Source organism: Aethina tumida, chromosome 4, assembly GCF_024364675.1.
Source record: "Aethina tumida isolate Nest 87 chromosome 4, icAetTumi1.1, whole genome shotgun sequence".
NCBI classification, from domain to species: Eukaryota; Metazoa; Arthropoda; class Insecta; order Coleoptera; family Nitidulidae; genus Aethina; species Aethina tumida.
Window position 1 is genome coordinate 21,136,636 of NC_065438.1, and position 23,107 is coordinate 21,159,742.

The window sequence follows — 23,107 nt, forward strand, 5'->3', positions numbered from 1 at the left end:
AAAATATATAATTTGTTACATATTAAATTGTATCTAACTAAAATATGACGATATTTTAGGTGAATTTCAAGAAAATATGTCTATTTTTATAATTTAAAAATTTGACTCTAAAATGTCGAAAATAAATCAAGCTTTTCAAAAATATATAATTTCTGACATTTTAAATTATCTCTAACAAAGATATGACGATTATTCAGGTAAATTTCCAAATAATATGTATAATTTCTAATTTTAAATAAAAAAGTAGTCTTTAAAGTGTTTAAATTTAAAATAAATCAAGATTTCAAAAAGAGATATATTAAATTATCTGAAACAAGATATGACGATATTTCTGGTGAATTTCGAGATAATATGAGTAATATGTTTTATTTCAAATGGACATCATAATTGAATTCGTCTTTAAAATATTAAAAACAAATCAAACTTTTCAAAAATATGTAATTTTTAATATATTAAATTATCTGTAATAAAGATATGACGAAGGAAATTTTGAGATAATATGTGTAATTTCTTTTATTTTAAATAAAAATTATAACCAAAGTAATATTTGAAATGTTTTAAATAAATTGAAATTTTCAAAAGAGGTATATTAATTATCTTTAATAAGATATGACGATATTTTTACTGAATTTCAAGATAGTATGTGTAATTTGTTTTATTTCAATGTAACCCATAATTGAATTCGTCTTTAAAACGTCAAAAACAAAACTTTTCAAAAGTATATAATTTTTAATATATTAAATTGTCTGTAATAAAGAGATATGATATGTGTAATTCCTGTTATTTTAAATAAAACTTATAACTAAAATGTTTTAAATAAATCAAAATTTTCAAAAGATATAATCAAAATTATCTCTAACAAGATATGACGATATTTATGGTGAATTTTATGAAAACATGTCTAATTTTTTTTTTATTTAAAATTGAATTTGTCTTTAAAATGTCGAAAATAAATATAAAGTTTTTCAAAAATATGTAATGTGTGATATTTTAAATTGTTTGTGAGATATGACGGTAGTTCTTGTGAATTTACAAATAATCTGCGTATTTTATTTAATTTTAAATAAAAACAATAATTAAAATTGTCTTTAAGATGTCGAAATCAAGTCATGCTTTTCAAAATTATATAATTTATGATATATTAAATTGTTTCCAATTAGGATATGACCATAATTTTGACGAATTTCGAGATAATATGTATAATTTTTTTATTTCAAATGGAAACCATATTTAAATTCGCTTGTAAAAGATGAGAAACAAAATCATGCTTTTGAATAATATATAATTTATTATATATTAAATTATCTCTAACTAAGATATGACGATATTTTTGGCGAATGATTAAGTTTGACTTTCATATGTCGGTCGGTCGGTAAATACAGATACCGTAGTAACTTCTAAAAATATACTACTTCTCAAAAATATTCTTTTACCAAATGTCCAGATTTCGTGGATATAAGCATCATCGTTTAAAATCAAATGAATTTGACATACTTCAAGTCAGTTTTTGTTTGCCTTGTCTGGTAACAGCCCAAGATGGCCATCCAATTTGGTTAGGATAGAGAAACTTCAATCAATTCCCAAAGTGGTACAAATTACAATCACAAACGAATTCAATTGTTGTGTGGTCCGACGTAGAAATTTAATTTAGATTGCTGAAACTACTCGGGTTGTGGTTTACGAGTGGCGTATGTCACTATAACATCATTTCTTGGACACTTTATGACTTCCTAGTAATGAAATTATTGGTCAATAAAACGTTGCTGAGCCTATATTGCAACAAAGCTTGTATCAATATCTCAATAATTCCCAATTACAATGTGTTTTGTATAGGAAAATCACAGCAGTAAATGCTAACTTCTTTACTGCAGTATATAAATTAGCGGGTTTATAACTTTCCGATTCGGTCATAAAACGGATATTTTTTTTTTACCATCGAAATTCAACGCGACGGATAAAAGGCCGGGTTTATGGCTTTCTTTTAAAGTGCGAATATGGTTGGTTGTCTTTAGCAGTGACTTATTAAATGTAGATAAAGCTATCATTACACGTGTTAAATTTATATTGGCCGGTCATATTTACGGCCCGGTTTCCAGCTAAACCGCCTAATGGACCCGAGGTGTAAACACATTTTTCTGGACTCCTCTTCCGGTTGTTGGAACGTCGTAAAGTTCGTGTGTGTCACAACAACCATCGATTTCGCATTGTCGGCCGGGAGGGCACACGAACCATCCGTTTCGAGAAAAACCACCGTGACAATGTCGAATGGAAAACCGGGGCCGGATAAGAATGGAAAATAAACAAAACTGGCGTGATCAGCGGGTGGCTCCGCCATAAATCAAGGACTTCAACGCAAACGGCACAACTTGGACACGGAAACTTGCACACGTTGCCAACTCCTACCCCAATAGACCCTCCACTTGTGTCCATCAGTTGGAGAACCTGCCCCCTTCTGGTGCCACCCCCAGCTCGTCTCAGGCTGCAACCACTTAAGGTTTTTGTCTTGTTTGATGATTGGGAAAGAGGAAGTGACGACGGTACTAAAATCAGACGTGGCAACGGTGCTGTATGACTAGGTGGGTGGCAATGGCACTACAGATTTAACAAGTGTGTCCAGCACGTTTATGGGCCTCGGACAGACTGGCTTAATGCAGTTTTATTGCACCAAACATAAATATTGTCAATGTCGCGGTTGATTCCTGAATAAGGTCGTAAAACTAGAAAGTCGATATTCCATTAGACGCAAAGTCCAGGAACTGAACTGTCCAGACCTCACAAGATAAACTTGCTAATTGTACCTTCTTCACGCTGACAATTCGACGTGTTGTCGATAAATCAAATCGGACTGTTTTTGCACCATAATACGCCCGTTTTCCTCAGCCAGCCACATTAATAATCACAAATTATCTGGACTATTATCAATTTTATGATACATATCTGAATAATTATCAAATTTTCTCTAATATATAATATTAATACTAAACATTTTTTTTTTTCAATATATGAAAATTAGTAATAATTAACAGGATTCACTTTTTGATAATTATCTGGACAATTATCAATTTTTTGATAAATATTATCAACTATCAACTAATATACATAAAATTTAGAATAATATACTTTTTTAAATATATGAAAAATTGATAATTATCTGGAAACTCATCAAAATTCGATAAATATTACATTTATTTTCATTATTATATATTTTAAAACACAGAAGTTAATAACTATTAATTAATATTAATAATAGTTATTTGGACAATTATCAATTTTTTTATAAATGATTGATAACTATCAAATTTTTTAAATATATGAAAAATTGATAATTATCTGGAAACTCATCAAAATTCGATAAATATTACATTTATTTTCATTATTATATATTTTAAAACACAGAAGTTAATAATTATTAATTAATATTAATAGTAGTTATTTGGACAATTATCAATTTTTTTATAAATGATTGATAACTATCAAATTTTTGAAAATATTTAATATTATATATGTAAAAAATTGGTAATAATAATTGTCTAGAATTTTCATTATTATATTTTTTAGAATACAAAAATTAGTAATAAGATGAATTATTATTAATTTCTTTATAATTATCTGGACAATTATTAATCTATATCAAATTTTTGAAGATCCTTGAATATATAATATTTATAATAAAAACATTTTTCAATATATATGTATATAATATAATCATTAATAATAATTATCTGGAACATCAATTTTTTGATAATTATCTGGATAATAAATTTGAATATAATATTATGATTATTATATTTCTTAAACTTTAAAAATTAATAATTAATTAAATGATTTATATTATGTTCTTGATAATTATCCGGACAAACTTGCAAATTTTTGAAAATATTGGACTAATTATCAAGTTTTCACAAAAACATTTTTTCATTATGTAAAAAATTGATAATAATAATTATCTGTAATATTTATTATTTTATAATTATACGGATAATCATCAAAATTTGATAAGAAATATAATTTTATTATTATATTATTTAAAACACAAATTACTTACTTATTAACTTATTCATAATTATCTGGACAATTATTGTTTTTTTGATACATACATTCATACAACTGTCTAATTTTTGAAAAATCCTGAGTAATTATCAAGTTTTTAATAATATATAATATTTATAATAAAAAAAATTTCCCGTTATGTAAAAAAATTAAAATAATAATTATCTGAAATATTAATTTTTTGATAATTATGTGGATAATCATCAATCAAGTATTATATTTATTTTAATTGTTATATATTTTAAAACAAAAAAGTTTATAGTTACTTGAGTAATTATTATTAACTTCATAATTATCTGGACAATGCTCAATTTTTTTATAAATGTCTGATAACAATCAAAATTTTGAAAATATCTGATTAATTATCATGTTTTCATCAACATATAATATTCACAGTCTAAAAATTATGTAAAATATTGTTAATAATAATTGTCAGGAATATTAATTTTTTGATAATTTTCTAGATTATCATCAAAATTTGATAAATATTATATTTATTTTCATATATATATATATATATATATATATATATATATATATATATATATATATATTAGAATTACAAAATAATTGCTTGAATAATTATTAACTTCTTCATAAAATTGGTAATAATAATTATCTGAAATATTAATTTTTTTAATGATTATCTGGATAATTATCAAAATTTTAAAGAATTATTATTATATTTTTAAAATGGAAAATTTATAATTATATGGATAATTATTATTAATTTTTGGACCTGGACTATTTTTTGATAAATATCTGGATATATATCAGGATAACTATTAAATTTTCTCTAATAATAATTATCTGGAATTTCGTGATTGATTCCAATATAAGGTCGAAAAAATTAGATATTCTATATTCCATTAGACGGAAGACCTCACAGTATAAACTAACCAATTGCACCAGAACCTCTTCACTCCAACAATCCACCGCGTAGCCGATAAATCGAATCGGATTGTTTTTGCGCCATAATCGGGCCCGTTTTCCTCGGCCGGGCGACATTAATAATTGACGTTAGGTCGCGCGCTGCCATTATCATGGAATTATCGTTTCAGTTCCGACCGCGGGTTCATTAATTATTGGGGGCGAAATTGGTGACAGGCGCCCGGGGAGCGCACCCACTCCTCCCGCCCCCGCGGCGGCGGCGGGGGCGTGGTGTGTTACATTGTTTAGTGGCAGCATCTGCCGTCGGTATCGATCCCGGCAATGGCGCGTCGCGTCTGGTCTTTTCCCGCCGCCGCATCAACTGGAAATTCGCCACCCCGGAAACTGGTCCGTTACATTATCCGACTCACTTCGGAGCTAATTCGGCGTGGGCCGTTCCGAAGGCCGAATTGCACTTTCAACATGCAAATCGGCGTGCCGGCTTGGGAGCACACTCACGTAGCCAGGCAGGGACGGCGACTCCAGTCGGCCCGGACCGGCGGCGGGGCGGGGGGTGTGAACTCCGGGCTCCGGCGACTCGTTGAACTCGACTGAACGTCGAACGTCGGGCGAATTAACTGCATCCACCGGTAACGTCCTGTCGTCGTAGCCATTTTTTTTTTTTTTTGGTTTTTGTTTTTTGTTTATACGGTGGCAATTTGACGAGCGTCACGTTCGTTTCAATTAGGTAAACAAGACGCGTTAAAAACAGTTCCGTCCGGCGAGGTGTGGTGAAAATGACTATAATCAAAATCCATTTTGAACGATTCCGATGTCATTATATAATTAATTTTTTTCACGGGGGCCGTTATGTTTCTGTGTTACGGCCGATAATGAGTGGTTGGGTGCTGGCGACAAAAAAATGTGGATACGGTACGGCCGACGTGTATGTAATAAATAAGTTTGAGGTTTAATGATGAAAGACAACCGAACGGATGCGACGATACACTTTTGAACAATTGCCCGACAGTTGCCCCAGACACGCGATCCGATCATCAACTTGTGTGACATTTGTGGAACTAGTCAACTCCGTTTTTACACCTTATGCCGTACGTTGTTGATGTAATTGCCGCCGAACTTACTCACACAACAATTTGGTTCGACGTCTCACCGGCCCCAGACCGAAGGCAAATTCTGTTAATTCCCAAACTCACCAAGCCCACAGTCCGCGGAGTTAACAAAGCGTATTCGAAACAATCCAACACGTAGTAAGCCTTTTTCCGGTGCACTATTTCAAACAACGTTTCCCTCTACAGATGCACACGAAAGATAAGGCCGTATCATTCGGATGATCAACACTAAATTATAGATAATGTACGTATCATACTAGCTGGCTGTTTTTCATATTTTTTGACAAATAACGTCCTGTCTCTATCTGTTCATCAATAATAATAGTGCATTTAAACATTAATATAACAACTCGGAAAGAATGAAAATGTAGCAATTTATATGATAAAGTGTAGTGCTTAGTCGGGCAGATGTAACACCTGTTTTTTTCGTCAAATTATACGTGTGTGCCACAAGGTGTGTGCTCGAGACAGCGTGTGCCCCAAGTGAAATCGTTTAAATCTGTCGTTGTGCATTACTTAAATATTTTGCATTTTTAACAGCTTTTTAAAATGTTGTATTTATACTTGATGATTATGTCGGGATGCATAAATGGTAATTTGTCCAAAAAACCTGAAATCAAATTGGAAATACATAAATTAAATATAAAAATGTGGTTCCAGTTTATACACAATATTTTAAAAATATCTTATTACTCATATTTCGAAATTAAATTTATTTAATTAACTATTTGATAATTATCTTGATAATTACCAATTTTCTGGTAATTATCTGGATAAAACATTATAATTGTTTTCTAATTGCAGTCTTGTTAAATATCACCAATAAATCATATTTATACCTCTAATTTATGAAATTTTTATTATTACAAATATCAAATTTTATTATTTATGTCACAAATTATCTGGACAATTATCAATTTTATAATAAATATCTGAATTGTAAATAATTATCTGGGAATGTAATATTTATTATCATTTTTTCTATTTTTAAAATATAATAATTAATAATTATTAAATTTTTTATAATTATCTGGACAATTATCAATTTTTTTGATATCTGTATAACTATTAAATTTGTACTTTTTTTTGTATGAAAAATTAGTAATTATATGGATAATCATCAAAATTTGATAAGTATGATATAATATTTATTTTCATTATAATATTATTAACTTTTTTATAATTATCTGGCCAAATATCTATATTTGGATAAATATCCGAATTATTATCAAAATTTTACTAATAATAAAAATATTTATTTCAATATTATCAAAAATACAATTTCTTTTGGATAATTATTAACTTTTTCTTATTTATCTGGACAATTATCAATAAATTGATAAATATCAGGATTTTTATTAATTTTTCACTAATTATATAAATATTTGTTTCAATTCTATCAATAATATATATTTTTGGATAATTATTATTAATTTTTTCTTAATTTTCTGGACAATTGTCAATATTTTGATAAATATTATTTGATATTACTATCAAATTTTTACTAATTATAAACATACTTTTTCAGTACTATCAATATATATTTTAATTATTAACTTTTACTTAATTATCTGGACAATTATCAATAGTTTGATTAATATCTAGATTATTATTAAATATTCACTTATAATAAAAATATTTTTTTTTAATATTATCAGTAATGTAAGTTATTTTGGATAATTATTAACTTTTTCTTAATTATCTGGACAATTATCAATAAATTGATAAATATCTGGATTATTATTAAATTTTCACTAATTATATAAATATTTGTTTCAATTCTATCAATAATATATATTTTTGGATAATTATTATTAATTTTTTCTTAATTTTCTGGACAATTGTCAATATTTTGATAAATATTATTTGATATTACTATCAAATTTTTACTAATTATAAACATACTTTTTCAGTACTATCAATATATATTTTAATTATTAACTTTTACTTAATTATCTGGACAATTATCAATAGTTTGATTAATATCTAGATTATTATTAAATATTCACTTATAATAAAAATATTTTTTTTTAATATTATCAGTAATGTAAGTTATTTTGGATAATTATTAACTTTTTCTTAATTATCTGGACAATTATCAATAAATTGATAAATATCTGGATTATTATTAAATTTTCACTAATTATATAAATATTTGTTTCAATTCTATCAATAATATATATTTTTTTGGATAATTATTATTAATTTTTTCTTAATTATCTGGACAATTATCAATATTTTGATAAATACTTGGATTACTATCAAATTTTCACTATTTATAAAAATATTTTTTCAGTACTATCAATATAATTTTTTTTAATTATTAACTTTTTCTTAATTATCTGGACAATTATCAATAGTTTGATTAATATCTGGATTATTATTAAATTTTCACTGATAATAGAAATTTTTTTTTCAATATTATCAGTAATATAAGTTTTTTTGGGTAATTATTAACTTTTTCTTCTCTATCAACATTTTGATAAATATCTGGATTATTATCAAATTCTTAATAATAAGAATGCTTTTTTCATTATATGAAAAATTGGCAATAATAATTAATTGGATTATTAATTTTTTCTCATTTTCCATATATACTTTTTCCTGAGAGTAGGTCACGTCTGTGGTTGATATTTTCTTCACTTTCAGGAACTCATAATTTTTCACTGATGACTTAAATTTGTCTGTGGAACGTTGTTAAATAAATTGTTAATTAATTGGCAGAAGTAGCTTTAAAGTTGAACGTCAAAACTATGAATTATTTATCCGGCACCCAATATTTAACACAACGAAACATTGAAAGTGCCTTCATGTATTATTTATCGCAACATTCTGCAATTGCGTTTTGTAAAACTAGTGTGTTTAACACGGCACTAGCATAATTACACCATTTCCTCTATCTAAACATGTGGGTCTCATAAAAAATGCCCACTCATCAATCAAAAAACTAATCATCATACAACAGGCTAATGATTGTTTGCAACATGCAATTTTTAATTATCAACTGCACTTTTTATTTATCATTTATCCACGTATTTATCGTACGGTTTTGTTGAAATGAAGAGCTATTTGCCCGGGCCCGAATTAAGATATAGGTTTAATGAACGTGCCACCTGTTCGCCGGTTTGCTTTCTGATTAAAACACGTTACACCTGTACCAGTTTGTAGTAGGAACGTTTAATAAAAAAAAAAAAATTGTTACAAAGGGGTACCACGATTAGAGGCAGTGAATATTTCGCTGTTAATGTGAGTTTGGTAAAAATGCCCAGTGTTAAACTGCCCAAATTACCTTCATTCCAATATCGACAGCCTGTAATTTCGGTTCCCCAGGCCGCGGACCGACGTGAAACGTGTTCGCAGCCTTTGCGTGAGCAAGGTGTAAAAATTACACACACACACACACTCGAAAAAAAAAAAAATTAAGATTCGATTTTCTACCAGACCGTTCTGGGGTAATTATATGAATTGAATGTTTGGGAGGAACGAAGACAAAACTCAGACTCGTTTTAACCGTAACATTTTGACAATTAAAATTTAATTAAAAAACGACAATTAAAAGTGACGATTTCATTATATAATTTTATGCCCGTCAGGGTATTTAACGGCGGAAGATTAAAATTTTTGTGCGTAATAATGATTAAATTAACACGGCCGATATTTCATGTTAATACGAGAATTATTAATGTCCCGGGGCCGTTAAATAGTCACATATTTCTTATGTTAATTTCGAAAATAAACAGAAGTGTGACCAGTTTTATGTGGCCGATCGTCAGAAAAAGAGACCCAATGTGGCCATAACCGTATAACAGTCAAAACTTGCATGCTGAGTGTCAGCCTTGCCGGCGGATTCCACATTTAAAATTAACAGCCTGGCGTGCCGGTAGGTGTGGAAGAACAACTCCCCGAGACAAGCCTGGACGCGAAACTCACGGCCAAATCCAACCTGTGCAGGCGGCGGGGCAGGTGACGGTAGCCGGACAACGTGTTGAACTACTTGTTATTCAACAATTCGCATGCGTACTATTTCTTTTTTTATCTTCAAATCGATATGTACTTAACGATTGCGTCACGCATCCAATTTGTCAACGGCCCGCCACGTTTTGTTGTTCTTCGCCGTGCCACGGTCTAATTGTCCTCGTCGGTGTATCATCTCCATAATGGAAAAATTGCGGCGTTTATTCTACGCCCGTTCGTGTCGTACCATAATGACTTATTCGGAATTAAGCGACCATCGCAAAACGTGCATTGTCCATTTGTTGTTCCGGGCGTGAAATACGTGCGTGCGATTAGGGCTCATTTACTTTTGACGCGATTAAAAAAGTGGGAATAATAATAAAAAAAAATCACGGTCGGTACACGTTGTCACATGGAAAATACGATTCGGACGATTATATTGGACCTTACATGTCGGCACTAATGCCTTCCGCAATTTAAACCTGGCGGATAATGGACGTGAATAATGGGGCTTAAGTGCCGCGATGCTTGATGATGTTTGACACGGCCACAAGTCGGAAACAATTCAAATCGGGCCCCCAAAATATTCGGCATTTATAATAAATATCAGATGATTACCGTAAAATTGATAAATGTCCAGATCATTACCAAAAAATTGATAATTGTCCAGATAATTACCGAAAAATTGATAATTGTCCTGATATTTTTCAATATAAGGTCAAAATTTAATGAATATCTTGGTAATTATCAGTTTATCTTACATTCAGAACTATTATATTACTTATTCTAGAGAAGCCTTGTGTAGTTGAAAGTTATTTTGATAATATTTAACAAGATTATGACAGAAAACAACGTAAATCAGAATATTAAAAAAATTAATTTTAATAATTATATGGACAATATAAGTTTTTTGATAAATAGTCTCTGAAAAATCCAATCACCAAAAAATTGATAATGATTAAAAAATATATAATTGCCCAAATATTTATAAAAAAATTGATAAATGACCAGATAATTTAATAAATGACATTCCAAAATTATTATTTTACTTATTTTGAACACATCTTGTATAGCTATAAAAGTATAAAAGATATTTTGATAATATTAATAACTATCTGGACAATATCAGTTTTTTGATAAATATCCGGATAACTATCAATATTTTGATAAATATCTGAAATATTTGAAAAAATATGATTTTTATTATCATTTTTTATATTTTTAAAGTACACTAATTGATAATTATTCAAATAATAATTATTAAATTTTTGATAATTATCAGGACAATTATCTATTTTTTGATGTCTATCAAATTTTCACTGATATATATTTTTTAAATATCCGAATTATTATTTGATAAATAGTCTCTGAAAAATCCGATATTTATAATAAATATCAGATAATCATCAAAAAATTGATAATTGTCCAGATAATGATCAAAAATGGATAATTGCCTAAATATTTATAAAAAAATTGATAAATGACCAGATAATTTAATAATTGACATTCCAAAATTATTATTTTACTTATTTTGAACACATCTTGTATATCTAAAAAAAGTATAAAAAATATTTTGATAATATTTAACAAGATTATGACAAAAAATAACCTAAATCATAATATTAAATATTAATATTAATAATTAACTGGATAATATTGTTAACTTTTCTATAATTATCTGAACAACTATCAATAGATTGACAAATAACCAGATAATTTCCATTTTTTTATATAATATTTTTATTGTAAATATTACATATTAGTGAATTATTAAATAGTTAATAATAATTACTTAAATAATTATTAATTTTAGCGTTTTAAAGAATAAATTAATGATAATAAATATTATTAAATTTTTAAAACTGATTTAGTTAACTTAATTTAACTATTGTATTTCGTTGGTTACAAGAACATTAAAACATAATTTAAAAATTTATTCATGAACCAAAAACATCGTAAATTACCTTTTCCGGTACCCAAAACGTCGATCATTACGAATTTTTGGTAGCGTAAATGTTAATGTGGCGTATCTAGTTTTGTTACGCATGTAAATACCTGAATAATTTAGAAATTAATAAAACGGATAACAAGCTCGGGCAATTTTTTGTTTTCGATAACGATTACCATTTTGAAACGTGTGTGTGTGTGTGTTGGCCAGATTTATCGATATCATTAAACGGTGTTAATTAATTGCTTTACACATAAATTAAGCCTGGTTCTTTTCGTGCATTAATTGCCATTTTATTAAGCACAATATTTTAATAAATTATTTATTTAACGTATCACTGTGCGTAAATGCATAAATTATCAGAGCAAATCAGACACATTTGAATGTTTAATATCGGTGAAATTTATCGAAAGCCAACATAAGTAAGAGGCCAACAAGTTTTTCAACCATTTTGGGTACCACTACTGGGTAATGAGAGGAAGTCAAAAATTACACCATTAAAGCTTTTTGGTCTAAGCCAGGCATTTTCATTACTTACATAAATTAAGATTAGAGATAGACGCGTAACAAACGTTAAAAGCACATTTCACATGTTACGACAACGTAGGCGATAAATATGTAAAATAATGTCGTAAAATTTTTCAACACAACTTTATTAATTTCCCAATAGCCACATAATTTCTTAACGAATTATCATATATTTGCACTTAAAAATATTCGGCCAACTCGCCAAACTTGTGTTTGTTATAATCAGGGGCAGGAATGTGGACGATCATAGGCGAAAAATTAACAAAATTAGGTTTAATAACAACAATAATCTTCGGAGATAATCATCACGGCAGAGCACGTCGTCGGTGATTAAGTCCCATTTAATTATTTTTATGCGGCTAATCGAGTTGTTTAATTAATAGTTTGCCCACAACTCCTCGGGTTATTGTTAAGTTGCCACTAAGTCCATTAATCAGGCGTAGTGACAACAGCCTTCGGGCGATCCATCGATTCAATCATTTCACACACTTTACTCCCCAGATACGTACCGGCACTACCGCATAAATTATTAATAAGTCCATAAATTCACCCACAACAACAACCTGGGAATTTTTAACCGGGACTTAATCATTTAACGCGTTGCGTGTCTTATTTTTTTTTCCCATTTTATATTATAATAATTGCGATTATTTTACTTGCTAATTGCGCCGGCAGATTAGCCCGACTTAACGGTCCCACAAACGCGGTACGTTTGTGCTAATTTTTTTCTTCCTCCCCGTGTGTGTGTATTTGGTCGTGCGTTTTTAGTACCCAATGTAAATTGTCGATGTAATTAAGGCTTTTCAACGTGCATTAGTACCGACACGAAAGACCACGGCGGCGGATAAACTTTCGTGACGTGGTACCGTACCCATTTTAAACGCCGCGTCGACTGTTCAAACTTCACCGACGCAAACACGTGGCTGCTGCGATAAATTTTAAATTTATGCCCCCCTTTCTGACGTTTGTTTCTTAATTTTCTAAGACGGCATGTGCCCCCGTCACCTTGACGTCGCTTTTTTTACGTCGTAACGTAAATAACAATAATGAAGAAAAAACCGGATGCCAGAAATCATAAAACGTTAATAATTCGTCGTAAAATTGTCACTCCACAATTTGTACGAGACGGCCATTTACATAAAATTATTTCGTATACGTCCGACGACTGGAAAATATTTAAGGATAAAGGGAACGTATCTGATCCTGGACGGGCACTAATCTGGCCACCACCGGACGTTTTTATTGGGCAGGTGGATCACTGTGTGTCAAGGCTGAAAGTAATGTCTGTATTTATATGGTATTTTGAATGCATCATTTTTGTCATAAACATTTTTCGGTTTATCGCAATTCTTGTTAGTAATTTTGTAGTTAATAATAACACTTAAATTAAGATTATCTGTATTAAACTCAGTTTAAATTTTACATCTTATAAATATGTATACATTTTTTCTTAATTTATTATTTAATATTATTTTCTTTACTATTTGAAAATCAAATAATTTTTTATTAGAAATATCTGTAACTAAACAAAATGTATTTTTTCTGTTCCAAACCGATTTTTTAATTTTTATTTATTGGTTTAGTTCATTAATTTAATTATAAAAATAATTTTAAAGTCAAATTAATTTTGTTTAATCTATTGAAATTTTTGTAACCAATTTTGGGTCCAATAATAACAATACCTAAATTAAAATTAATGGCATTAAACTCAGTTTAATCTTACTACTAAGGCTTATAAATATTTACAAAATTTTTCTTTCTTATTTAATATAATTTTCTTTACTGTCTAAATTTCTTCAAATAATTATTCATTTAAAATGTGTGGAAATAAAAAAAAATATTTTCTGTTCCAAACATTAAATTAAAAATTAGATTTTGTTTATTTGAATTATTTTATTATATATTTACTATAATTTATTCGGGGATAACTTTTAAGATAGTGGCGCCCAACGTTTGTTAAAAAATATTCACATTTATTTTGTTATTGACCAGTATGGCTTTTGAAATTGTTGTCAAATAAACAATTCAGCCTCTAATTGCTAGTGTAAAATATATAATTTTAAATTGGAAATAGTATACTTACAAAATCACTTATTTTAATTGTTTAACTGATTCCACATTGGCGCCCAACGTATGTTAACAAGCACTGTACAGTGTTGTTCTATATATTAATTATCTTTACTTAATTCAAATACTATATATTATGGCATGAAGACGAAGCTTTTTACAATTTGATTTGTTGAAAGGACGACGGTTTAACCCTTTGTATATAGGTAATGTAAATAAAACTGTAAATAAGTTTAGTTAACATTACCTTTACTTAACTTTAATTTAAAAAAGAATAAACTAGATTTTGTTTATTTCAATTATTTTATTATTATATATCTACTATAATTTATTCCAAGATTACTTTTAAGATAGTGGCGCCCAACGTTTGTTAGAAAATGTTCGCATTTACTTTGTTATTAATCAGTATGGCTTATGAAATTGTTGTAAAATGAACAATTGTGTCTCTGTGAAAAAATATAATTTTAAAATGGATATATGTATACTTACAAAATTACTTATTTTTATTCTTTAACTGAATCGACATTGGCGCCCAACGTACATTAACAAATTCATTGGCGCCCAACGTTTATTAGAAAATATTCTTATTTATTTTGTTATTGGGAAGTATGGCTTATGAAATTGTTGTCGAATAATCAATTGAAACTCTAATTACTTGTATAAAATATATAATTTTAAATTGGACATATGTATACTTACAAAATTACTTATTTTAATTCTTTAACTAATTCTACATTGGCGCCCAACGTATGTTAACAAGTACTATACAGTGTTGTTCTGTATTAATTAACTTTTCTTTATTCAAATACTAGAAAATGTGGCATGAAGATGAAGCTTTTTATATTGATTTTCTTCTCTTGTTCTCTATTCAAATATTATGGCTTGAAACTTATGTGACCAATTTTGGGTTCAATATACTTAAGTTAAGATTAAGGAAATTTTAATATATAGATTTAGTCTTTTAATTTCAATGAAAACAATTAATTACAATTAAATTATTATTATTTTGGTTTAAACTTAAATTAGTATGTCACATAAAACTTTTTATAAATATACACTAATTTTTTAAATATAAATCATAATTCTATAATTAATTAAACTAAATCTTGAATGTTTTACAACAACAAATTTAAAAACCGCTAGTAAATAGTTACAAAACAACTCATCTGACCAAGGTTAAACAAACCTACTTAAGTCTTTAGTTGGTAATAAAACAGGCATAAATAAAGTGATGGCTGTGATGTTTCTGGTACAAATTCCTCACCATGTCTTACATCGTCCGTACCAGCCGCATTTCCATTATCCCCCCGCCAACTACATAATTTTCCATCAAGAATAATTAAAATATTACTTCAGCGATAGCATCGAACAACCATAACATATTCACACGGGCACTTGTGTGTACATACATTCCACCTCGTTTTGCATTACAGTCCGCATAAACCGATAACGCCGACCCGTGTTGGTTTCTTTGTTGTTTGATTAAAATTAGCATAAGTTGTTTTTCGTTACCACCGCGCCTCGTTCAGTGTGTTTTGTTCGATTTCGTTTCTGCTGGCCTAGGCCACACCGGAAACGGGTCCGAAAACGACGTCGGCCGTTAATAGGAAAGCCTCATTTGATTAGCAATCTCAACATGTTGATGTGTTTAAAAACTAAAGAAAAAAATATGCCTCATCATCACCATCCTATGCATTTTTACTGGCTGATTATAAGTAATTGCCGTTTTTTTAATGGAAAAAACGGTTTTTTTTTTTTTTTTCGTACGCAGTACCGGCACAGGATGACGTTTGATTGAGGGGTTAATCACATGCAAAATGTGTTAATTAGCAATTAATCTTGCTAACTGGACATTTCTGTCGCGGCGGCCCTGACTAATTTATTTTATACCGGCGAAGAATTTCCACCGTCCACAATTACAATAATTATCCTCGTTCCTAGACGCGACATAAAAGCGCACGTTACGACCGAACATTTCTTCAAAACACTATCGACGAACAACCGTAATTAGTGATTACTTGCGAACAACAGGACAAATTGGTTGTGTTATCACAATAAAAATTTTATATAAATAATTTGCACGCATTAACCTTGGACGTAGCCGTGTAATTGTGTGCTAAGATGAATGTTTGATTGCAGGCGGATGTTCCCGACGTTGAGGGTGTCGTTCACCGGCATCAGGACGGATCAGCGCTACGCGGTACTGCTGGACATAGTGCCGGTGGACAACAAACGGTACCGCTACGCTTATCACAGGTCCTCGTGGCTGGTGGCGGGCAAGGCCGATCCTCCGGCACCGTGTCGCATATACGCGCATCCCGACTCGCCGTTCTCCGGCGAACAGCTGCGCAAACAAGTGGTGAGCTTCGAGAAGGTGAAGCTGACGAACAACGAGATGGACAAGAACGGACAGGTAACTATAGCACCAAACTAAATTACCGTAGGGGGTTAGTGTGACTTTTACCTGGGGGAAAATTGGCCGTATTGTGCGTGTGTGATGCGAGTTGACATGTGCCAGTCAAAAAACCATCTCGCACAATGAGCGTGTGATCGTCTTTGTTCAGCACTTTTTTCTGGTGCTACGTGGGTCTGTTTGAGCCACCTTTTCTGGACTGGAAACATGAAAGTATAATTTACATTTAACGCAATGCTAACGCATTATAATAATGCCACCTTAATGAGCAATTTCAATAAATTTGTTTAGTTGTTCAGATTATTTCTCTAATTTACAATGTAATTTGCAACGGAAATCACGCAACGCAGTGCCTTTTTATAAAGAAAACGCACCACTTATCTGGAGTAATGATAAGTTTTTTTCATAATTTATTACACTATTTATAATATTTATTCTGGATCTTCCTAATTATCTGTAATGCAACGTATTTTATTGATTGCATCTTTACGGACCGTATGAAGTATACCATGTCATTGTTTTTTATGTAGGAGAAGGAAGTAACACATTTATACCGTAACTTTATTAATTATTCATTTTTCTTTTCACTCCTCCTGTATGTTGTGCTCGTGCTAATTAATAAAAGTTCGTCGCCTGTTCGCATGTTGGAGTCTCCGAAGAGTTTTCAACGCCACTTATAAACTATGTCCATTATTCTAATCAAATTTAAATCGCCGTACTGTGTTCTAGTTAAATGGTACTTGAATCTTTAAGTTAGTACCTTGTTTTTTATTTAAATTATTTAGTTAACTACCTAATTACTTATTTTAATTATTAAGTGAACATCTGCTTTAACGCCCATCGTTTATTAATAAGTACTTAGAGAACCTTTTTTTTAAACGGGGTTGAGTTAACATTATTTTTACTTAACATTAATTTAAAAATTAGATTTTCTTTATTTGAAATATTTTATCATATATCTACTATAATTTATTTATTCGGGAATAACTTTTAAGATAGTGGCGCCCAACGTTTGTTAGAAAACGTTCACATTTACTTTGATATTAATTAGTATGGCTTATGAAATTGTTGTCGAATGATAAATTGTGTCTCTAATTGTGTGTAAAAAAATATAATTTTAAATTAGATATATGTGTATTTATAAAATTATTTATTTTTATTTTTTTAACGAATCTACGGTGGCACCCAACGTATGTTAACAAGTACAGTGGCGCCCAACGTTTATTAGAAAATGTTCACATTTATTTTGTTATTGACCAATATGGCTTATAAAATTGTTTTCGAACGAACAGTTGAAACTTTAATTGCTTGTCCAAAATATATAATTTTTAATTGGATGTATGTACACTTTAAAAATTATTTATTATATTTATTTCTCTGAATCTACATTGGCGCCCAACGTATGTATAATATAATAAATGTAGGAAAAAAAATAAATAAAAAGACAATTAGAAATAAAATAAAAAACTTTTAAGTTTAATACAAAAATGTTAACTATGATATAAAATATGTACACATACTGATATTTTCAAGTATATTAATTACATAAATTTAATCGGATCCAACTGTTAAACAATCCGTTTAATAAAAAATTTTGGAGGAATTCATAAAAAAAATTAACATTGTCCATGCCCCGTTCGGCTACGGACCTCACTTCAGGGAGTCGACGGGACAACAAATTTCTCACCTAGAGCCTAACAAGGCATCTCGTTTAAAACCCATTCGCTTGTAGATTGAAATATGAGCGTTTGTATGGAGTCAGGAGCGTCGGGGGGCCCCATTCATAACCCACCGCGGGATTCCTTTAAATACGTGCCATAAACTACGATATTAAATTTACTTTTAATTTTTCGATGATTGAACATCATTAAAATGTTGGGTTTCGGCAATAAACTGAATTATTTATGGCCGCACGTCAAAATCAATAATAACTAGACATCACGGACTGGTTTTGTGCTCGCGAGGTTTACTAATTGCAGTTTTACACATAATCGCGTAGACCGAATTATCATATTCAAAACTCTTATTAATTAATTGAAAATGCGGATGGTTGTTTATTGCTTTCCCATAACACAGGTGCAAACCCAGTTTAAGCATTGATTTTTAAGACAAAAAACCTATTACAGTTGGGCGACATCTATTTTGCAGTAGCCACGTGCACGAGTACAGTTACCTGTAATTATCGCGCCTCACCATCGAGTGTTATTGGGGGGCGAAACATGAACATTACGATCGTAACGGCGCGATACAGTCCGAAAATTGTAATTCAAAGCATAACCCCCAAGTTATAAGTTAATCAATCAAACGGGCTGAGCAGTTGACGTGACAACATGAAAACTTAATACCAATAATTCACAAGAAAATTATTTTCGTGTTCAACGCGAGCCCAACCTTTAACACACATCGATTAAAAATCTCGTCGATCGGCTGATTAAATTAATTATGCGGAATATTCAAATTTGTCCGGCTGATTTTATTGCTGGACGGCATACGATTCGGTTGTTATAAAAAGTGTGTGGTGTTTGTGTGTAAATGTAAACGTAACATAACTCTTCGTCGTGGCTACTGTAAATTATAATTATCTGTTGCAGACAGCAATAAATAATTCACAATAATTTACATTTACTACATTCGTTTGATGATTATTTAATATAATAAATCCAGCAAGAGGCACATTAACATTGAAGAAATGGTCTGTTTAGCATACATCAATGGGCTTCTATTAATAAGACGCTCGAACACATGTTCACTGATTTATGGACTAATATGACTTAAATTGACTGATTGCAGATATTGTTTTTTTTTTGGATCAAAAGAGAAATTGGTTGCTGATTAGTGGTGTTATAAATAGGAGCTGTTAATCCAACAGCCAATAAAAATATAAAAATACTAATCGAAGGCAGATAAGTATCTGTGAAACATTACAGATTTTTTTACGACCATTAGCCGGTTGAGTTTCAATGGAATCGACCAATTTTCTTTGGCTGCATCGAATTAAGGTCGTGTTTTATTGTTTACACAGAAACTGTTGGACTTAACAACTTTTAAAACGATGATGAAAGGCTAATTTTATTGGCCATAATTATTATTTTTATCGTTATACGACTGCACGTTATATAAAATACGAAATTTATGGCCGGGGGATCTCACCTGTTTCGATTCTATTCAGCGCTCATAATCCGTGGGTTGTTAGTCCACTTGCCCCATACACCTGACAAAAGCCACTTTGCCACCAACAAAAACCACTTATTCATCCGAACAACTCTTGTATAAATAACCACTACTGAATAAACTTGGAAAAGATACACACCGGATTTTATAAATCCCATTTATAAATCTCTTGACTTTTATTATGGGATTCGGTGTAGAGTTACAGTCAAAATAAACGATACAACGATAATAACAACTAGCCAGGTTTATTGTAATGGAAAACAATTACCGCACCACGGGATTGGAAATTCCCTGCTCCAAGCACAAATTGTCTTTTAACACCAACAACCAACAAATGTGGTCGGAAAACTGTTGAAAAATCGCCACGACAAAATGAAACTTGAGCCGCAGCAACCACCTTGCTAGAGACAACAACAAACCGGCCACATGTTCAATCCCAATTTGTCCGTTCATAAGATCGAGAAGAGCGATTGTCGCCCGTGGAGTGGCTACCACGGACCGCATAAATTTCAACGAAACCCGACAGCACAAATTTCTACCCCATACACACACAAACACACCGTCATTATTTTAATGTATCCTCTCAATTATCGTCGAATTACAATTTCGACCATCCCACCGGATCCGATAAGGAAGGAACGCTTTTAAATTAATTGTACACACATCTCGTCGTGTGTAACGTTCACGTTCCGTAGGCGCAAAGTTCGCGTCGAAAATCGATCGTCGATAAGGCGGCGCACCGAAATCCGAAGCCGAAACTTTCGAACGCACACACGCCAACCCCGTACGTTGACGTATCAATTTACAGGGGCTCAACGATAATCGCCGCGCCGTTGCGATCATAATTTAATTTTTTTTAATTTCGTTTTACGCCACTCACCAAATCGCCGGATTAATTTGCCGTTTTTTGATTTTTGGCGGATCAATCGACGGCTCATTCGGGCCGTTCGTGCCGTTTATGACTGGATTTTTGATGGGCCGTCGTGACGTGTTTACGTGTTGATTTTTTTTTTAATGTTTAGCAACAGCTTTGACAGCGAATATAATGAGTGGGAGTCTCAGAAACTGGAGTTTATTTTAAATTTTTTGGTCAGTGGCGCCCAACGTTTATTAAAAAATATTCATTTTTACTTTAATTTATCATAAGTTAACATCAATTTCAGGAAAATAATAAGCTCCTTAACTATTCAAATAGATTCTTTATTCAAATTAGAAATTAACCTTCGTGTATTTCAATTATGTAGTTAAATACATGCAATAATTTATTCTATGTATAATTTTATTATTTATTTTTAGGGTAGTGGCGCCCAACGTTCGTTAAAAAACTTTATTATTGGCCTGTATGGTTTTCATACATTTGAATTATAGAATGGTTAAGATTGTAATTGTGTGTATAAACTATATGATTTTAATTTAGAAATATGTATACATGCTAAATTATTTAGTTTAATACTTAAACAAAATATAACACGTATGTTTTCAAGTTATATAAATATAATTATATAATATATAAATTCTATTTCAGTTAACATTCCTTTATTCAAATAATAGTTATTATGGCATAAAGATGAAGCTTTTTCCAATTTGATTATAATCTATTTATCCTGGTGTTACTTTTAAGATAGTGGCGCCCAACGTTTGTTAGAAAATGTTCACATTTACTTTGTTATTGACCAGTTTGGCTTATCAAATTATTGCCGAATAACCAGTTGAAACTCTAATTGCTTCTATAAAATATATAATTTTAAATTGGACATATGTATACTTACAAAATTACTTATTTTAATTCTTTAACTGAATTTACATTGGCGCCCAGCGTATGTTAACAAATACTATATAGTATTGTTCTATATTAGTCAATTTGTCTTTATTCAAATACTAGTTATTATGGTTTGAAGATGAAGCTTTTACTAAATTGATTTGTAGAATGGATGACGCTTTAACCCTTTATATACAGAAAATATAAATAAAACTATTTTCAACTGAGTTTAGTTAACATTACCTATACTTATTTATACTATACCTATACAGGACATTAATTTAAAAAAAAAAAATAAACTATATTTTGAGTATTTTAATTATTTGATTATACATTTACTATAATTTATTTGAGTGTTACATTTAAGGTAGTGGCGCCCAACGTTTATTAGAAAATGTTACATTTACTTTGTTATTGACCAGTATGGCTTATGAAATTGTTATATATAATTTTAAATTACATATATGTACACTTACAAAATTACTTTTTTAATTATTTAACTGAATCTACATTGGCGCCCAACGTATGTTAACAAGTACTATACAGTATTGTTCCATATTAGTTAAATTCTCTTTATTCAAATACTAATTATTTTGGTTTAAAGATGAAGCTTATTTATATATATGATAATATATTTTGTTTATTTAATATAATTCATTTGACAGTTACATTTAAGATAGTGGCGCCCAACGTTTATTAGAAAATGTTCACATTTATGTTACTATTGACCAGTATGGCGTATGAAATTGTTATCAAATGAACAATTGAGACACTAGTTGCCTGTATAATACATATAATTTTAAATTATATATATATGTACACATACAAAATTACTTTTTTAATTATTTAACTGAATCTACATTGGCGCCCAACGTATGTTAATAAATATTATACAGTATTGTTTCATTTGAATTAACTTTCCTTTATTCAATTACTATTTTTTATGGCTTGAAAAGGAATCTTTTTCCAGTTTAATTTGATGAATGAACGAAAAAATTACTTATTTTAATTCTTTAACAAATTGGTATATTGGCGCCCAATATAAGTTAAGAAGTATTATATTGTGTAGTAATAGAATTATTTTTAAACTTAACTTTATTGTCTTAAAAAATAAAAAACAAGTTTTACTTAAATAACTTTCTTATTCGAAGTCACACCAATAAGAGTTGAAAGTGCTAGTCGAGATAGGTCCTTCGTCCTTGCACATCCTGCGTTCA

At 30.0% G+C, this 23,107-nt stretch overlaps 1 protein-coding gene across 1 annotated transcript in view; it reads left to right on the forward strand.

Annotated features, from left to right (window-relative positions):
• The window catches only part of LOC109597870 (T-box transcription factor TBX20), a 38,406-nt gene that overhangs the window by 9,718 nt on the left and 5,581 nt on the right, over window positions 1–23,107 (forward strand). Inside the window, exon 3 of the mRNA XM_020013650.2 lies at window positions 16,687–16,960. Coding sequence (XP_019869209.1) covers window positions 16,687–16,960 — 274 coding nt within the window. The remainder of the gene's footprint in view (window positions 1–16,686; window positions 16,961–23,107) is intronic.